We start from the raw sequence: 18,916 nt of genomic DNA, 5'->3' as shown, positions 1-18,916 counted from the left end.
GATCATAACAAAACACAGAAGCCATGAAACAAAACACATTTCTCTTGCAAACAACAAGAGTTATGGCCGTTTAATGATAAACTCTTAAATCAGCGTTCCTTATAATTTACATCACCATCATTTCCGACAATAACGGGCAGGAATAATTGTATGGTAGCATCCGTGTTTGGAGGAATATATGGTTCCCGGGAGTATTGTATCCCTAAATCGTCTTGACACTCTCTGCGAGACGTCAAGAAATTTTACAGGAAGCGAAATCAAATTGTGCAATCTTTTACTCGAAGTATTCCATGTTGAGAGATGAATATAAAGAGAACTGGTAATCTATCATAAACAAAAACGACACATTTGTCGTCGTAAAACAGAGGATGAAATTCATTCTGACATTTTTTACTGCGTTAGTTGTTAAAATAATTGAGTTACCCAATATATAGATGCCTTTTTCACAAGACCGTAAATAAAGAATTCATGACTTAACGCTTCTGGTGTATGCTTCGCAAGCCGAGTGATTTGAGAGGTAAAGCTTATATCTTTTATCACGTCAAAAACCCATATGTAATGAATTTTACCATCATATATTTGATCAATTTTGATATTATAAGAATAACAAACCCATCGAAAATGATCCGATATAATTAAAGAAAACATAACATGCAATTGGAAACAAGGAAGGCGGTAATTTTCCTGATACATTTTACGCTGAATTTAATTCTTATGATCTCCAGACATCCAAGGAGCTGAGACAGCAATATACAAGGTAATGTTTGACAAGTTTATACAGAACATAAACATAAAACGGTATGATACCAGGGCGATGAATGCAACCATAAAATATCGACAAATATAGTAGAAATTATTCCGCGGCTTTCGTTTTAACTATTCAAAAAGGCCGTTGTTCCAAAACAACATCTGCGCAGAACTGAGCTGCATCATATTAGACATATTTATGTTTTAAACGTGATGTAAAAGTACAATGTCAGTTTCAGAACATTTTATTATCATTATTTTTTAATTTATAAATTAACATCTTTAAACAATTAAATGCTTACTGCCTAACATGTTACAATTTTGAATATGAATATTGTCATCGGAGGATTCGAGGGCTTGTCCCCCATTGAAAAAACTTGTGAATTATATAGAAAATCACTAGAATTTACCGAGACGTTCCCCTCCTTTTGACAGGTCAGCACCCTCTAATTTTGTTTTGAATAATTATCGTGATCCACTACTGCATAATTTAACATTAAAAACTTATGCATGTACATGTAATAGGACATAATTCATTGAAACAATTTTTAATTTTTATGTCGCTAATATTGTTAGCGACCTCTTGCACTCGTGATATCAGTACTGTATATTTGTATATGATTTGCATATTAAATTGTATATTACTACACCAACTTATGCTGCTGGTCGGTGTCGTGGAACGGTCAATTCTAGCAATAGCTTCATACGAGTTCAAAATGTACCCCTTAAATACTATACGTTTTCATGTGTCCTACGTGTGTGTGTTTTATTTGTACATGTACGAGAGTGGGAAAGTTTCATATATTGTGAAATGATCATTAAGTATTGAATATTCTGTAATATACATGTAGCTTAGAAACGCCTGGTCACCGAGTTGTTTTGATTGAGAAACATTTGGGTCATCACGGTTACGAAGTCACCCGATTTTAAATAGAGCTTATCGCAATCGACCTTAAATCTTCAAGTTTCAGATCACTATATTTGTGATTTTCTTAAAATTCTGTACCAATACATATATCTATGCAAGAGTTTATGGTGGAAATGAGAAAATCATGGCAAGGCGTTGTGGAGTTTATTATCTATTTATTGTAAATGAATTATTGATATCAATAAATCGTCATTTATTGATATGGGTTAATATGACATGTTTATTCATATGTTTACAAATAAATATTGATATCAATAATTGATTTATCATCATGTTAATAATTAATTGTTGTTCAATAATTGATTTATCAACATGTTAATAATTAATTATTGATATAAAAAATTCTAGGATTTATCAGCATGTTAATAAATATTAACATTATATTAAATCAATAATATTGATATCAATAAATAGATGATTTATTAACGTGTTGATAAAGAGAGAGTTTCATCATATGTGGTTTAATTGTTGAGAAAAGTGTATTTGCGTATTTTATTGGATATATTGCACGGCAGGAAAGTCGTCCGTAACAGGATTTGATGACACGTTTATTAATATATATATATTACACTGTAATATATTAATAATTTGTTCAACATATGCAGGTCCAGGTGTTGAGGAATAGGCCTGCAGCAGCGCTAAGCTTGTCGTAAAAGGCGACTAAATAGTGCTCAGAACCCTAGCCGGGGGCAAGAGCGCTCTGCCCACAGAGCAACTGGGATGTGTGCCGCAGGTGGTGGAATGGGGTACCCCTGGTGTGTTACATGCTCGGATTGACAGGCTATAATACGGAAAACCTGTCCGGAAACCATAGTGGTGCACCGTGTTGGGAAAGATGCCACGTTCTTCGCACGTTAAAGAACTCTACTGTGGTATTCTCCCGGAGTAGGAACCATAGGGCTCCGCCACAAGAGGCTAAATTGCCCGACCCTACCCACCTTTCCCTATTTCCAGTGGCAATCAAAATTTGTCGACCCCATTGTCTTTGTGTCCCATCCTTTTTTCATTTCATCATCATTTCATGTTCATTTTATCATCAATTTTATGTTCATCGTCTGAATATAGCTGAAATATTGCTGCTCGGACGTTAACAACAAACAAAACAAACAAAACGTTCAACATATTGATATTGATAAATGATTTATCAACACGTTAATGGATGTTTATAAACATGTAATTCATCCATTTATTGATTGATTGGGAGCTAAGTTAAGTAGAGCATTGAATTGCCTGGATATTGAACGCAAGCCAAAATCAGCGGCATAGGCATTTGGCAAACACATGAAATACCCAAAATGACACGTACACATAAACAAAAGCAAATGCGAAACCTAGACAACTAAAAATTGGGAGCATGGAACAGCTGCACCGGTAGGCTAAGCGTCCTTTGCATTTATAGAAACGCCCAACGAGTTGCTAATAAAATATCACGTCCAGGGTAGATGGGGTAGACGAAAGAGAGAAGGGAAACTATGGTGAATAAATCGTTTCTGTTCAGGCTGATAGAGAATTGATACACCATAACGACTCAAATGCGCACGATTACGACCATATAACTTCTGCAGTGATGAAATAATCTTGTTGCAACATAACCCCGATGCCCAGTTGTAAAGTACCAAAACACCTTCATCCTGTGGAGTGATTATGACAATATTATGTAGTCATATACAGCAAATGTTGATATATTTAATTGCGTTCACTCTTTTCACTCTTTCAGGCACCAACCGGATGCCTCATATGATATGCAGTGCTTTGCATATTAATAGTGTAGGAGCATTCAAGCGTCTCAAACGTATGAAGCTTGATTATACGCTTTTGAAATTGCGACCATAATTATCTAGAAACGAATCACTGACCTACACAAAAAGTACTAACAAAAGGATACACTTTTGTAGGTTGAACACAACTTAGAGGTACACAAATGTAATTGTCGTTTCAAAATGTCGACAATTGTACATGTAGCAACGGCAGGATTGACCGATATAAAGTGTTCATTTCAAAACATTCCAACGACGTCCATCTGATAAAGGAACCTTGCGCTTGACTTTTAACGGCCAGATCAGTAGATGTCTAGTAGGAAATCCTGGGATTTTGTAGGCTTTGTGCTGCTTGTGTTTCAATTCTTTGTTACTTTTAGTTCTTCCGTGCTGTAATGTAATTTTGTCAGCCGAATGGGACACTCCAGGGACATTATGAATAGAAAGTTTTACATGTCTCGAGACGAAGCAGTTATTATCCTTTCAATGTCATAATTTCAAATAACAAAATAATACAAGTAAAGCACCGCCCAATATTGTACAGTGTAACTAGCCTGAAGTGTATGTACATGAACACACATGCTTGTGTGTTTTTTTTTTCATTTGTTGTCACGTCTCTTTAACATTGCATCAGCTTACTTTCTATATTGTAAGGGAATCGCGGTGTAGAATAGCCACCGGAAAAACGATGGGTGTTTTTTTCTATACGCATAGACGTTTGCTACATTTATATATATTTTTAGTAACGATAGTATACTTGGATATGGTGAATATATTGATGAGAAAACATTCAACTGAAGAGAACGACAATTTTAGCAGATTGCTAATTTCATACACAATCTACATAATTTTTATTTATATAAAATTTAAAATTGCAAAAAACGAATGACAAACGAGGACTGGGTATATAGTCTGTGTTTTTAACTGAAATAAAATTGAAATCGATTGGACTTTGACAGGCATTAAGCACCTTCTGTCTAATTCTGTGATTGCTACAATTAAAATTCGTAAATTTACAGAAAAAAAAACAATTGTCATGTTACGGACTATAATATAGTAGTATTATAAATTAAGTCCCTGGTTACGCGATAAAACAAAGGACAATTTTATTTTATATACGCAGTACAATATACATATGTAGTTTCAAGCATTAATTAGACATTCTATTCTAATTTGTCATTTATTTTCGAATTCAGATATTGGTCCATGATGCGCATGAATGTCTATTCTGTAACCTTCGTTAAACACAACGATTTATCTGAGCTGTTTTGATTCCAACTACTACCCAACTGTTTCTCCACTTGAGTACGAAAGAAGTCCCTCCCTATGTCGACAGCTTATACATGTACATAGTGGAAGTATCTATATATCAATTCAAAATATTGTGTTCCATGGATGCAGCCGATGCCTTTCTTCTGAACAATTGACTCAGTGGCCATTATGACGAAATATGCCAACTTTACATGCGTTTTTGGTTTTGTTTGTTTGTTTAAGTATAGGTATTTGTAAGAATCAGGCAAAGTGGGAAAAAATAGAAACGTGCATGTCAAAACCCCACCAATCTGACAATGTAATACCACTCAAGGATACTTCGTCTATTTGAAAAGGCCACTATTTGATCTCTGCATCACTGGGTTTGCTCAGAAATATTTCAATAGAATGTTAAAAAATGAGGTTTTTTGAGTTATCAGCCCTTGAAATGTTTTCGTGCATTTCAATGAAATTATAATTCAATGTCTTATTCTTAAAGAGACTGACAATTAATGAGTTGTGTATATTTATAAGTTATATTTCATGGGGTGGTAAAGTATGCTTTTGCCAAAAACATAAAACAAAATAATAATAATAATAATAAATACAGGTTAGAACATGTGTAATATTTAATACAGAAGTTAAATTTTGATTAAAACGGACGTCAAACAAAACCCGTCAGACAATATCTAATTAGTTAGAACTGACTACACAGTTACACTTTGTTTAAATACATGTATAATAAAGTTCAATCGACTAGCTTTATACGTGCGTGACTAAAAAACAAAGGAATGGTACTTGTCCTTCAGACATCATTGGTGTGACGTCATATGTCGTGTTAAATGATGACGTTCTTTAAAAGTTTCTTGACAAATATTGCACTTCAGTTTTTCGTCTCTTTTGGGATGAGTAGTCGGACTTTCTTTTGAATGGTGTGATCTCATGTGATAAACTAAGTCACTAGTCATGCGAAACGAAGTATTACACTTAGCGCACCAATTGGTGGACTGGGTAAGAATTGGGAGTGGTTTATGCAGCATTGCTATATTGCTTGTCTGTAGAATTTTTTCAACCATTGGGTTTGCACTTTTTGTGAAAGGTATTGAGGACGCAAATCCACTATTCATTAAATATTGTTTTCTAGAATTGGGAGATAAGCTTTCAAGGTTTCTCATCATCGATTCTGAAACAGAAAAAGGATAAGACAGTCCAAGTCCGTAAGAATCCATCACTTTGCTATGAATATCGCCTCCGTTACTTATAACTGTAGGTGGAACCATTAAAGATGAAATCATTTCCGGTGGAACAAAACAGTCCTTATTTGATAACGGATGTGACGAAAAACTTGTGGGTATCATGTCATTTTCAAATTTCCTTTCCGCTTTGTTATTAATCACGTGACGATTTGATGGTAAATGTTTTTCCTCTTGAGTTGAACTTTCTGTTTTCTCAACTTTTCTAAACGCACTTGCACTCAAATCTTGTTTTTCGCCATCGACGTTTGACAGGGACACATTTGAATTCACATCCCTGTAGTCTTTCAGCATCAATATTTTTTCTCCCAGGTGACTGTTATCTTTTAAGAATATTTTGTGTGACTTCTCTTCCTCATGCAATGAAGTTCTTTTCCGGTTTTGAGTTTCTTCAATCGTAGACATTTGGTTCTGTTTTTCAGATTTACTTGTTGTTGAACCAACTTCACATTTGAATTTCATATGAGCTTTCAAGGTAAAGATGTGCTCATAAGTTTCTCCGCATCTTGAGCAGATGTACTTCTCGTTTTCTGAAACATAGATATTAAGCATATATATATATAATATTATATAATATAAGCATGCATTTAAATATCTAAGCCGATGCAATCACAAAACAATGATAAGGAATATACTTTTTTTAATAATATATGTTAATAAATATGTAATTTCATATTGGCCCTGTAATAGGTTTGAGGTCTGTCATATTGGTCGAGGTGGTCGTATTGGTCCCGAGGCATCACCGAGGGACAATACGGCTGTCGAGGCTAATATGATTGACCGAAACCTATAACACGGCCAATATGAAATTACATATTTATTGACAATTTTATTAACCAACTCAACTAGATGATTTATAGAACAGTTGTTTTCGTGTTTTACCAAGAACATGTAGGTTTATTTACTTTAATTAGTTTTAAATATCCTTTTTATATAAAATGGAAGATTTTTTAATCTCTCTGCAGCTTTTAGATCTGGTGATCAAATATCATGAAATCCAATTCTAACTCACAATGGCGGTGTCAAACGACCGGAAGTTGTGATGCCGTATTGGCCCTGGTTTGATCCATATTGGCCATCTTTTTTTTCATATTCGCCCCGTATAGATGCTCGGTTTCAATTCATATCAATTGGTCAGTTTTTGACATATTTTAACGTATTTTGGGTAGTTGGTTGATAGCATTATATTTGTTAACCCCTGTGCCTTGAATTACAAACTGTGTAAGGAAAGTAACCTTAAGTTTCACTGTACATTTTATGAACTTGTATAAATTTTAGAAATAAAAAAAAATACAAAAAATAATAATTTTTTTCTTCATGCCCTTAGCAAGGAAATTAATGATTCAACCATTGGATCCAGCAGGAGATACAAAAGTCTCATTTGGTTGTAACTTTCACAATATTCGAGATAGTCATGACATTGTATATGCATGTACCACTGTCAAATGAAGACTAAGTATTATGGATGTTTTGTGCAATTGAGAATTTTCAATCATATAACATGCAATGGTATTAGCTCTAAGCTTAACAAATCTTGATTTGCGGGATTAAGTGATTTTTAATGTGCATGCACATGCTCAATAAAGCAAACGAATAGCGTCGTTAATACTTGTTACGGAAAGGATGGTAATTACAAGTGCCAGATGTTTGATTTGGGATGATGTTTAGGGGTTTATAGCTACCTGTAAGAGGTATTCGTTTGACATCAGGTATATCAATGAGTTGACAGAAATCTTTGCTGTACCACACCAGGAGTTCCTCTCCAGCTTTTATGATCCGCAACGCCCTATAAAACACTTCCTTATTCTTCACGTACGCCTCCATGTTCTGTTCATCTTCGTTCCTGGCTGGACTAATATAGGCTAGCCAGTCCATTCCACGTGCCAATCCATTATTCGTTGATGGGTCAATCTGCAAGGATCCAAAATGACAATGATTTAAAACATTTAAAAGACCATTAGATAAATGGGATTGAGATTTAATTTTGAATGGGAGGAGACGACGCCATATTTAATGGCTGAAGTTGCCAGAATGGAGTCTTTATTACAGGCATTGAAAGATGCGTTCTGTCAAATTGATGCATTGTTTTTTCAACAAGTTAAAATCCACTAAGCGTTCAATTTCACTGGGCAATTTAAACAAAGTGATATATGTATACTGTAGTAAGTACATGAATAGTAATAATTACCTAAATGAAAATACATATACATTTGTACATAAATGTAATAATGCCTAATATGTATGTAAATCATTTCATTTGCCTGCTCATGCATATGGTGATGCATGGGAGGATCGTGTATGCGTATATGTATTTTATATAATTCATTAGTAGGACGTGTTCTTAGAAACAAATGTACGTGTACAAGCAAAATATTGTAAATGTAGTATAAGATTATTAATATAAATGTTCATTATTTTTTTATATCGCCCCTATAAAAACTTTTATAATTAAGTTCTTTCCTACATCTCACCTCTAGAGCAGGTCCTTGACGTGTTTTGTCCTGGGTCAGCATACCTATTGCGTAGGTAGGGTCCATTCCAGTACTTGTGACAGGGAAGGGACCAAATATCCGTCCATAGTCAATATCTACAACTGTTATAACTACCATTCTGTAAAAGTAAAAATGAAATGTTAGTATACATTATAAAGTTAACCTTCACATTTGACTTTGTTCTGGGTACATTATAGGTGCTTTGGTTAAATACATGTACAGGTTCCTCTTTTCAATGATTGGGTTCATACCTTCATTGATGAACAGATATGCTACATTTTTGTAAAGCCTCCCTTTCTTGTTGTAAAAAGTTTCTGCAAATAAGTCAAACGCTGTACCAAAATATCCAACCATAGTATATTTGAATATGTTTTGTTGTATATGTACGATCCGAACGGACAGATAGTGGTGTGCCATATTTCGCTCGCCATAAAAGAAAACTCTTTGTAGAAAATGAGTTTCTTAATTAGCACTCCAGCTAAGAATCATGCAAAATGTGATAGATGGTTGGAAAGCCTACATATTTTTATTTTTGATATTTTGTTTGAATTGCCATAGTAAAACAAAATTAACATTCATTTTTACATGTAACCCGTGTTCATAGGAGATAAAACTTATATACAATGCACAGTAGATTTCAAAATTAAGGGACATAAATGACATTAAAATACAATAGAATCTATTGGATTTTCAATGTTGAATAACTACTAAGAGCAGACAGATTGGGGTGAATTTTTACTCATTTCATAATATAGACCCATAAAACAACTTAATTACAAAAAACAGCAATAGCATTTTTAGTGTATATCAGATATTACAGAATTTGCATGAATTTTACAAAAACTGGTACTTAAAAGTCAAAGTAGTCAAAGTAGATGTTAAAAAAAAACTTAAATTGCAACGTTTTGTTTTCATTAAGATCCAGCCGTTCCGTTACTTATCATTGAATTCAAACAGAGGCCTACGGCGGATAAAGGATTTCAGGTTAGGGGGCGTAAACAAAAAAAATTGCCGAGCAAATCGAGGTACATGTGTATAAAACATTTTAAGAGGTAGAATTTATGAAAAAATAAGAATTCATGCTGAACATTTTTTTACAACTTTTGATTTGATTTGATTTGATTTGATTTGATTTGATTTTTTATTTTTTTATTTATTTATTTATTTTTTTTTATTTTTTTTTTTTTTTGGGGGGGGGGGGGCTAACGTTCCCTACTCCCCCTCTTGATCTGCCGTTAAAGTTGGTTCCGGAAATTTGAAAGTAGAATATGATAGAATAAACTTTATCTAATATTTCTTATCTAATTTTGAATTGCGTGATGCTGTACATGCATGTTATGTTTAAATAGAATCATTAGTTCATTATTTTACTTTTTGATATGAGATATGTGTACATATATAATGATAAGGTTTTTTTTGTTTTGTTCCTTAATCTTTTTATGTACTATACAACTTTACAAGTGTATTTACAATAATTTTTTTTCTTTGAATTATTGTAAATCATGACGATTTTTATTACACTCCCGTATTTTATTTAATACGAAGTTTCTGACACATCTGTGTGATTACCCGCCAAAAAAAGTTTCCTACGTAAAAAGTGTAAGTCACGGTTTTTTGTTTTTTGTTTTTGTTTTTGTTTTTGTTTTTTTTTTTTTTGGGGGGGGGGGTTCGTTTGATTGGATTATTTGATCCAGTAAACTAGATATACTGAATATTACATGTTTAAATCTATATCACATGCTGTATCAACCCGAGACTCCTATATCACCCAAGGGCGACTGGCCCGCGGGGTGATATAGGTCGAGGGTTGATACAGCATGTGATACAGATTTTAGCATGTCATGTTCATTATATCATACATATTAACCACACTTCAAGTATGGTCTGTGAAGTGATCTGATATCAGGTGTCCGATATAGGTCTAGGGGTGTGATATACAGATATGGGATATGCGATATAGGCTAAGAGGTATGTTATAGCGTATGCGATATATGGTAGACAATATAGGGTTTAAACAAGCACATAATGCATATATATAAAAAAAATTACTTTTTAATCTAAATATATGATATAAATATATATTTATGTAGGCCCTTTAAATAATTATACTATCAAAATATGTGGAGACAAATAATAACATGTTAAGATTAAAACAAGGAATACCATAAATATTGCGTCTGTCCATTGTTAAGCCTCAAGCTAAATTTCGTCGTTAAATCACAAACCAACTCTCTAATAAACAATTCGTCTTTGAGATCAGGTGGCCAATGTTTTCAGAGAATATTGTTTTATCCATAAGAGATTAACTCGGCTTCAATGAATGCCTTAAATAATGAGATATTAATAAGATTTTACGACGCTCAAACACCCAGATAGACACACCATATGCTATAGTGTTCGGGCTAAGATTGTTCTAAGATTGATGTCAATATTTGAAGTGCTTCGCACAAAAGGGGTGTTTTATATCAAATTATTGGACTATGACTAAACCTTTAAAGTCAAATGCTGAACTATTTTGGTGCTGGATGCATATGTTAGGTATTGTAAAGCTTTAAGATAAAAATTCAAGAGATATGCTTAATATTGAACTAATTTCCTCGCCTTCAAATTACAATGTTTTACAACGATTTCAGAGATACAATTTTGCAGTCGTACTTTTATTATTAGTTAACATTCATTTATTCCAACGAAGTCCGCGATATAAGTTCTTTTTCCCCAAAATGTAGCATTGTCCCCTTTGGCCTTTAAAAATATCTATCTAAGAATATTTTCATTTTATATGAGTTACACTTACCGTGGTGGTTACACAGATCATGCTTAATTTGTGTTTAGGTAAGAGAATCGTTATGTTAAAAAGGGGCGTAACTATGACAACAGTATGTGTTTAAATTTACAAAACAAAGGTAGTGTCTCGCGAGATTCAGGAACTGCTCATCCTTAATGGGCACCCGAGTTTGCCCCTTATTTCTGTGTGTTTCTTTTTAGCTTATTTGTGTTTTGTGACTCGTTCTCCGATTATATTTCTTTTGATGTTTTCGGCATTGTATATTATGTCCGTGATATTCATCACATGTATGTTTTCGGTATTGTTACGTCTTGTTTTATACATTTGAAATACATGTACATGTACTAAATAACATATGTTAAGATTTGTGACATGTTTTTGTAATAATATGCATGTCGACTGCGTACATCTAGGCCCTTTTTATCAATTTTACAAAGTCATGAAAATGACATATTTTTGCGATAAAAAGGATGGGTGCCAACCCTTATATCCCACCCCTTGGACCCGCCATTGTTCCAAATCATTCAGGGAGGTTGTATTTCATTTTATTATGCGAACGTTTATCTTATTAGGAGACTATTTGATAGTTTCAAGATTAAAAAAGTCGATCAGAAAATAAAGTTAATCTATGAAAACTAAATGTTAAAAAATACACAGAAACAGAACATTTATATATATATGTACATGAACTTGTACACATACATGTATAATTACGGAATTTGAAGGATGTGTTAAAATTGAAATAAATACATACTGCTATTTTAAATTCCAAAAGGCTTGAAAGCATACCTTTTTTTACAGAAACTATATACATGTAGACTACAATCTAATCCTAGATATATGCAACAAAGTTGAACGCCATAGAATCATTTAATTTCCTTTTTCTCCATGCCTAAATAAAGCTAAGACTAAATAAAGGTAATCTCCGTCAATAATTCAGATTAGTTTATAATAAATCTTGCACAAACAAAATTAGAAGAATATCAATTGAAGTTTGCATTCTTTGAGCAAATAAATAACGCCACAAACTGAAGCATATTTTCAACGCAATTCAGTTAAATTTACGAAGATTTTATCTGCAGTATCTCAATACTGTGTTCATGGTCTATTGTTGTTATTTAAATGAAAGGGCTATAAAATAGCTATAAATTATGTATTAAAGATGTATTTGACAAACCTGAATACGGATCAAAGTTTTGAAGGAGAATATGAATGCACTTGCAACCGAGTTATTTCATTATCCATGTTCAAATTCTACAATCTCAAAATTAAGTTCGTTGTCGTTTCTGCAGACTAAAGATGTTTTATGGAGTGAATTGTGCATATACGTAGAATAAATTATACATGTATCATTTTTTGTTAAGTTTTGACATGTGAACATGTATCTCATTAGGAGACTATTTGATAGTTTCAAGATTAAAAAAATCGATCAGAAAATAAAGTTAATCTATGAAAACTAAATGTTAAAACATATACAGAAACAGAAATTTTTTCTAATTTGAAATTTTATATTCCATATTACAACCGAGTACATACATCTTAAAATCATCAGGTATCAGTCATCCCAAACTTCAGTTACATGTACATGTACGATGTATAAGGTGTACATGTAAATGCCACTTTTATACACGACCACTGTAGCACTAAATGAGGTAGGTTTTTATAAGGTAGGGAAAATTCAGAACAGAAATAGCCTCTTTGGTAACGTTTGCTTAGGACTTTTTGTGAATTTCATTTTTTTCACGTCGCTACTTTCATTATTGTGTACATACATCTATGTTTTATTAAAATACATTTTGTATGTGTTACAATATTTGAGGCGTTTACTATTATATAGTTTCCTAAATTAATTTTGGTATTGATGTTTCAAAATGCAAAAAGATGCTCCATGAAATTTCTTCACATGTACATTTGTACCGGGAGGTATAAAAAAGAGACTATCGGTGAGTGCTACTACTTGTAATTTTACATGAAGAGAATCCTCTCGTTGTATAATCATCTGATTTAAAGCCCGTCTTTTAATGAACATATAAATTGTCTGTCTGTCTGTTAGTTCGTCCACTGGTGATTTTGTAGAAGGTCTGGTTTATTTGAAGGATGTTCAGTTACATTCTTAAGGAGGTAGACCTAGGGTAAGGGACATATCGTGAAATCAGTAATATGTTTGTATTACATTCAATTTCACCAAAGCCTATTAAGCTTTCATTTGAAACAGAATGAAATCAGTCCAAGTTACTTTGATGCTTACATGATGTTGATGCAAAATGCTGAATATAAACGTTCTAATGATTTGTAAGAGTTGTGTCCCTTACCCTAGGTCTACCTCCTTAAATCCGTTTCTATCTTTCATAGTGGTGCCTAGTTATTAAATTGATCTGTATTTAAGTAACAGTATAACTTAAATTATTTCTTCAATATGGTTTAATCAAAGTTATAATCATAACTGTTACAATAAGGTCGTTCAGAAGGATTGAAGCCATCGAATTCCTTTCTAAAGAGGGATTTCCAATTTTCAGACTTAATTGAATTGACCTGCCAGGTCTACTCCATTCTAAGATTTATACTTGATTATTAAAATCTTAATATGGAACTAATCAATCAGGTTGATTATTATGTGAGGATGGACAGAAAATCCGCGTTTCTAATTAGAAAGTTAAAAAAATATATTATACGGTGGTAAACAAGAAATTCTAATATGACGTACTTCAAAGCTCTTTTAGACCACAGCCATGGTAAAAATGTGATGAACACATGACCAACATTTCGTGTAACTCATGGGCTGCGTCTATTGACACAAATGAAGAAACTAGTCCAATTAGAATCGAAATAAATCACGGAAACTCTATTTTATCATTGTTTTTATAGCAGACTGGTCATTCATATCGTTATTTAACCCCTCGCTATCACTCGAGTGAAACAGTGCGGCATAAATGGCCAGTCCAAAGTAAAACAATGATAGAATGGAGTGTTTTAATTTATTTCTTAAAGAATGGGTTCGTTCGATTCAAGAAAAAATATCTGTGCCTACAATGTACATATACGCGAAATTTTCACCCCCTTTTTACCATATCATACAATAGCATGGAACATGGTACATGCACACGCGCCAATTTCATTTACAAATTACGCTTCCATGTACATGTACATAACTATATTTATATAAAGGAAATGCACACCCCTGTTCGATCATTGTACATTTTGTCAATTTTTAGAAATAGACGTAGTAGATTCATTCCATAAATATTTACATGATCATATAAGTGCCAATCTGGAAATCATTTAAAATTGGGTAATATAAGTGAAAAAGATTTGTTAAAAAGTTGCATTAATACACGAAAGTGCTGCAGATGTATCAACAATACACGGAAAACGAGGTTTCAGTTCTAAACCATAGAGATAGCGTCAAGGAAATAGACTGGAATTTTAGCGAAGCCTAATGCACAATGTTAACACCCCAAAAGTATGTTTAATGCACAATTTAAGAAAAACAGCTCATGTGGTCATTATATTAAATAAGTAGATGGTATTGTCAGTTATATGTCAACAACGCCTTTCCTTAAAATGAGAACTAAGTGTTACATGTACGTGTTAATTTTAAATGAAAACAAATTTCTACAAGTATAACATGTAAGTCATGTTTCGTGTACCATCAATTATAACTCTGGAATGGGGTGACTGCTTAATTATGTACAACGTAATACATGCACCGCATGCATTTTACATAAAGGTGAGACCCGAAACGTACAAATGCATATAAGTATAATTTGTACAAATGCCACTAAAGTATATATATTTTTTTTCAATTTTAAATCAGAATTTATCAAATCTCATGTACATGCTTAATAAGTAAATACAATGTACATTTATGTAAGACATTGAAATATATGAATATGCATGCAATTAATTGAAATGTACATGTACATGTACAAAAACATGAAAACTGAATGCGACAAAAATGTTACTAATGATAGATGCTACATGTATGCAACATCATTTACATGTATGCTTTTTTTTTATTGAAGAACTAGTTTTAACAGCATATTTTTTTTTAAATCCAAATGTTTTTATGATGTATTCTTTTATAATAACAGTTATTATGCAGTATGAATGAATGTCTCCTATAATTTGTAAGTAATATTTTGTGTTTAGATTAAATTCAATCGCATGTAACTAAAATTGTATTTAATTTGTAAAAGAAAGAAGATATGAAAATTGTCTTTTCAAAGGTGCTACATGAATGTGAAATAATGCATTTGTATTAATAAAAGTTAAGTGTTTCGGTATAACTATACGATTACTATTCTTCAGAAAACTTGCGCATGCCTTTTTTCACTGTGAGATTTGTTTGGGTTTTTTTTTCATGTACATGAAATTTTTGAAAATTGGATAAAGCTTTATACTGTGTGACCAAAAAATTCAGGTTATTTATTTTTTTTTTTTACATAAGAACAAATTTCTAAATCTTACACGCCACAGTGCTATTACTTGTTCTTTTTTTAAAGGGAAATGAACAGAAAAAAAACTTAAAAATATAAACTTACCTCAATTAAAGAAAATATCTCCTAATCTGCTACATACGGATTAACCATAGTGAAACTGTCATAATCTAAAAAGAAACATCTTTTGTATGGTTGGTGCACTGGTTACACATGCGCATTGTAATTGGTCATAATCATAGAGACAGTTTTTCATTTCTTAAACTCATCGTCATTCGGATTATTTTTCCGTCTTCATCGATCGGTTACAGACCAATAAAAGCGGATTTACTATGATAGTATTAGCATTTTGATGTTCTTGTTATGAATTTAACATACCTTTGCCATTGAAAGACAATAATAAAGCTTCCGGTAGTCGATTAAACGTTTTGAATTTCAAATCAGCATTGGTTTTTCACCTGTAAGAAATAAATTGAAATGTTACAAGCTTTTTTCTACCATTTTAACTAATGACTGTTTTTTTTTAAGAGCATATGTCGCGAACAATTGCCGTTTAGATCAATGTGATCGCGTACAGATCGTCTTTCTTCTAAAATAATAAAACTGGGATTTAAATACAAAAGCGCCATTGTTACCCTATGGGGAATAACTTTGTAAATTTGAATAGACCGTGTTTAGTATTCGTCGTCGCCATCTGCCATTAGAATAATATCAAACAGTAGGGTAGTGTCTCCTCTTAAAAACTCTTAATGGTTTCAATGGCTTTCCATCTTCAAACGTACGCAATCACCACAAAATCAAGTACCCGCAAGAGCTAATGAAATCATTCGTAAAATGCATCAGAGATGGTGTTCTTGTGGGCCGATTTTTAATTGGGACACTTCGGTCATCGTCATAAGGTTCAAGTGTCCAGAGGGTCTTAATATGAAAACAAAAGTCTGCTGGTTAACAAGATGATAACACGGGTGTTGAAGAAGGTCATCTGGATGATAAAAATATTCAAATTAATATTTGGTTGATACATGAAATTATACCTTTCATTCTACCTTTACCGTAATATCACGCACACGCATGCGATAAATGAGGTGTCCAATTTAGCTATGATTTACAGCTTATAATTTGATATAAATATTTTTTTTCTCACAGACCTCATTTATGAGGTATGAGAGAAAGGTAGATAATTACATGTAAAAAAGACGTGCAACATACCAGCACGTGCAACGTAGACACACGGAGAACGTATTTTTCAGTGGTACATGAACTCCAAGATATATAAATGAGTATATGAAGATATATATAAAGAAATATATAAATATTTTGCTACCCCGGAGCTTTTTCTGTAATAATTCGCGAATTAATCTACAAAATTAATGTTGATGAGATCTTCTTTGCGATTTCAAGTCAACTTCGTTGCTTTTCTTGTAATTTGGCCGTGCATTATACATGTACATCTATATTCCCATGCACTTACCATCGTTAAGACAGTTCTTTGTTAGGAGACAATCGTTATTTTTACTGAAGCGAGATAAAAAAATTATCTTCAGCGTATTTTCTGTAACAGTAGTGAAAAACGGAGTTATTCAACAAAAATGCAAACCCTAAATGTGTTACAACACCTGTGATGTGATTCCAATAACTACATTACTACATCACTATTATCCTCTCGAAGGGGCTCAAAATGTACAGCTTTCCAAATATACATGAAGTGAAATGAAAAATCATACACAACTATATACGTGTACTGTATTACAATCACAATAATTTACAAGTATATGTACAAATGTATATGATGACCCTATACCGGACCATAGAAATACCCAAGAATACCTCAGAATACCCAAGAATACCCCAGAATACCTCAAAATATACATTTAAACTTCCAAATTGATTGAAATATGTTTTATTTGATGAAAGATAATGTTTTAATTCAGTTTTTTTTCTGGATTTTTTTTTCGACGAACACCCGGAATTTATCAATGTGACTAGTTACGCAATGCTAATAATGCATGATAATGGATTTGTTATCTTTGATGCATATTGACTAAGATCACGGTGCTGTATCAATAAATCGAAGTGTTCAAGAAAATCTTTGCAATTTAAATAAATAAGTTTAACGCTGGCCACGCGCTGCATTATACTATGATGTCATGGTCAAGTTACGGCGGTAATTTCGGTTGTGGGTTTTATTGTTATTTATAATTAGATATCACGTCTCAATAGAAAATATATGTTTTCTATAATTATTATGAATTTATTATAATGTTTTGGGGTATTCTTGGGTATTCTGTGGTATTCTTGGGTATTCTTGGGTATTTCTATGGACATATGACCTCTAAAGGAGTTATGTACAAAATTGTGGATTAAGGGTTTGCTGCACGTGACAAGTCAACCAAAACATGATCGTACCATGACCAGTCCCTATAACGCTTTTGACACGTTCACAGTCAGTGGATCCAGAGGGGTGGGGTACAGGGGGTTGGCATCCCCCTTTTTATTGGAAAATTTTTCATTTTCGTGTGTAAAATTGACAAAAAATGGTAAATAATGACCTAGTACCTCCTTATGAAGAAAACATCGGTTGTCACCCCACCCATTTGTGTCTGGATCCGGCCCAAGGTTCTGGTACAGTTTGTACAAAATGTAGCACCTGTCATATATAATTTTTGAATTAGCTTAATATTTTTCCGCATTTTTCCAACCACTATAATACGAATAATAAACATGAAAACAGCAGCAACAACAACTAAAAGTCAGTATATTTTTGAGTCTAAGGGACATACCAAAAAAATATTACAAAAATATAACAGTGAATTGATAAAAAGCGTCTGATTCAAATAGAGCAACACATTAAACAAATTTTAAATATTTACATGTAAAAAAAACCAGTGGATTTTGTTGCTCAACAAAAACAAACTAAACCGAACATACAGTGCAGTTCGTGTTCTTAAAAATAATTAGATTTAAAGCATCGAACTTCAAACATAAACCCCTTCGAATACTTTTGCTTTCTTGGCAAGTATTTAATCTATACGAAAAAGCTGTTTAATTAATGTGCGTATACACACGTATCTGTTTAAACAATCACATTTGCTTAACATGTGGGCATATACATGTACATGTACAAATACATTTTTTTTGTAGCTGACCATTATGCCAATACAGTGTATCAGGGATAACGTTACAGTTCCCAAAAATTCTCTCAACGAGGCATAAATTCATCATGACTGAAAAAGAAATTAGAAAATAAATACTGGTAAATGCTTTCCA

The 18,916-nt window shown here is 32.8% G+C and overlaps 1 protein-coding gene across 1 annotated transcript; it reads right to left on the bottom strand.

The window, feature by feature from the left end:
- Positions 1-5,294: 5,294 nt before the first annotated feature.
- On the bottom strand, positions 5,295-15,952 carry LOC148620078 (zinc finger protein 488-like). Its single transcript, XM_088580661.1, has 4 exons — positions 15,755-15,952; positions 8,408-8,546; positions 7,619-7,847; positions 5,295-6,466 (listed from the first exon to the last, which is right to left on the bottom strand). Exons 2-4 carry the CDS (start codon positions 8,543-8,545, stop codon positions 5,496-5,498), a joined length of 1,338 nt encoding a protein of 445 aa, XP_088436787.1. The 5' UTR covers position 8,546; positions 15,755-15,952; the 3' UTR covers positions 5,295-5,495.
- Positions 15,953-18,916: the final 2,964 nt, after the last annotated feature.

This window comes from Perna viridis, chromosome 4, assembly GCF_037379345.1.
Source record: "Perna viridis isolate PV_CMFRI_1.1 ecotype Kerala chromosome 4, ASM3737934v1, whole genome shotgun sequence".
Taxonomy (NCBI): Eukaryota; Metazoa; Mollusca; class Bivalvia; order Mytilida; family Mytilidae; genus Perna; species Perna viridis.
The sequence above is the reverse complement of the archived record's forward strand: the minus strand, read 5'-3'. Positions and strand labels throughout refer to the sequence as shown.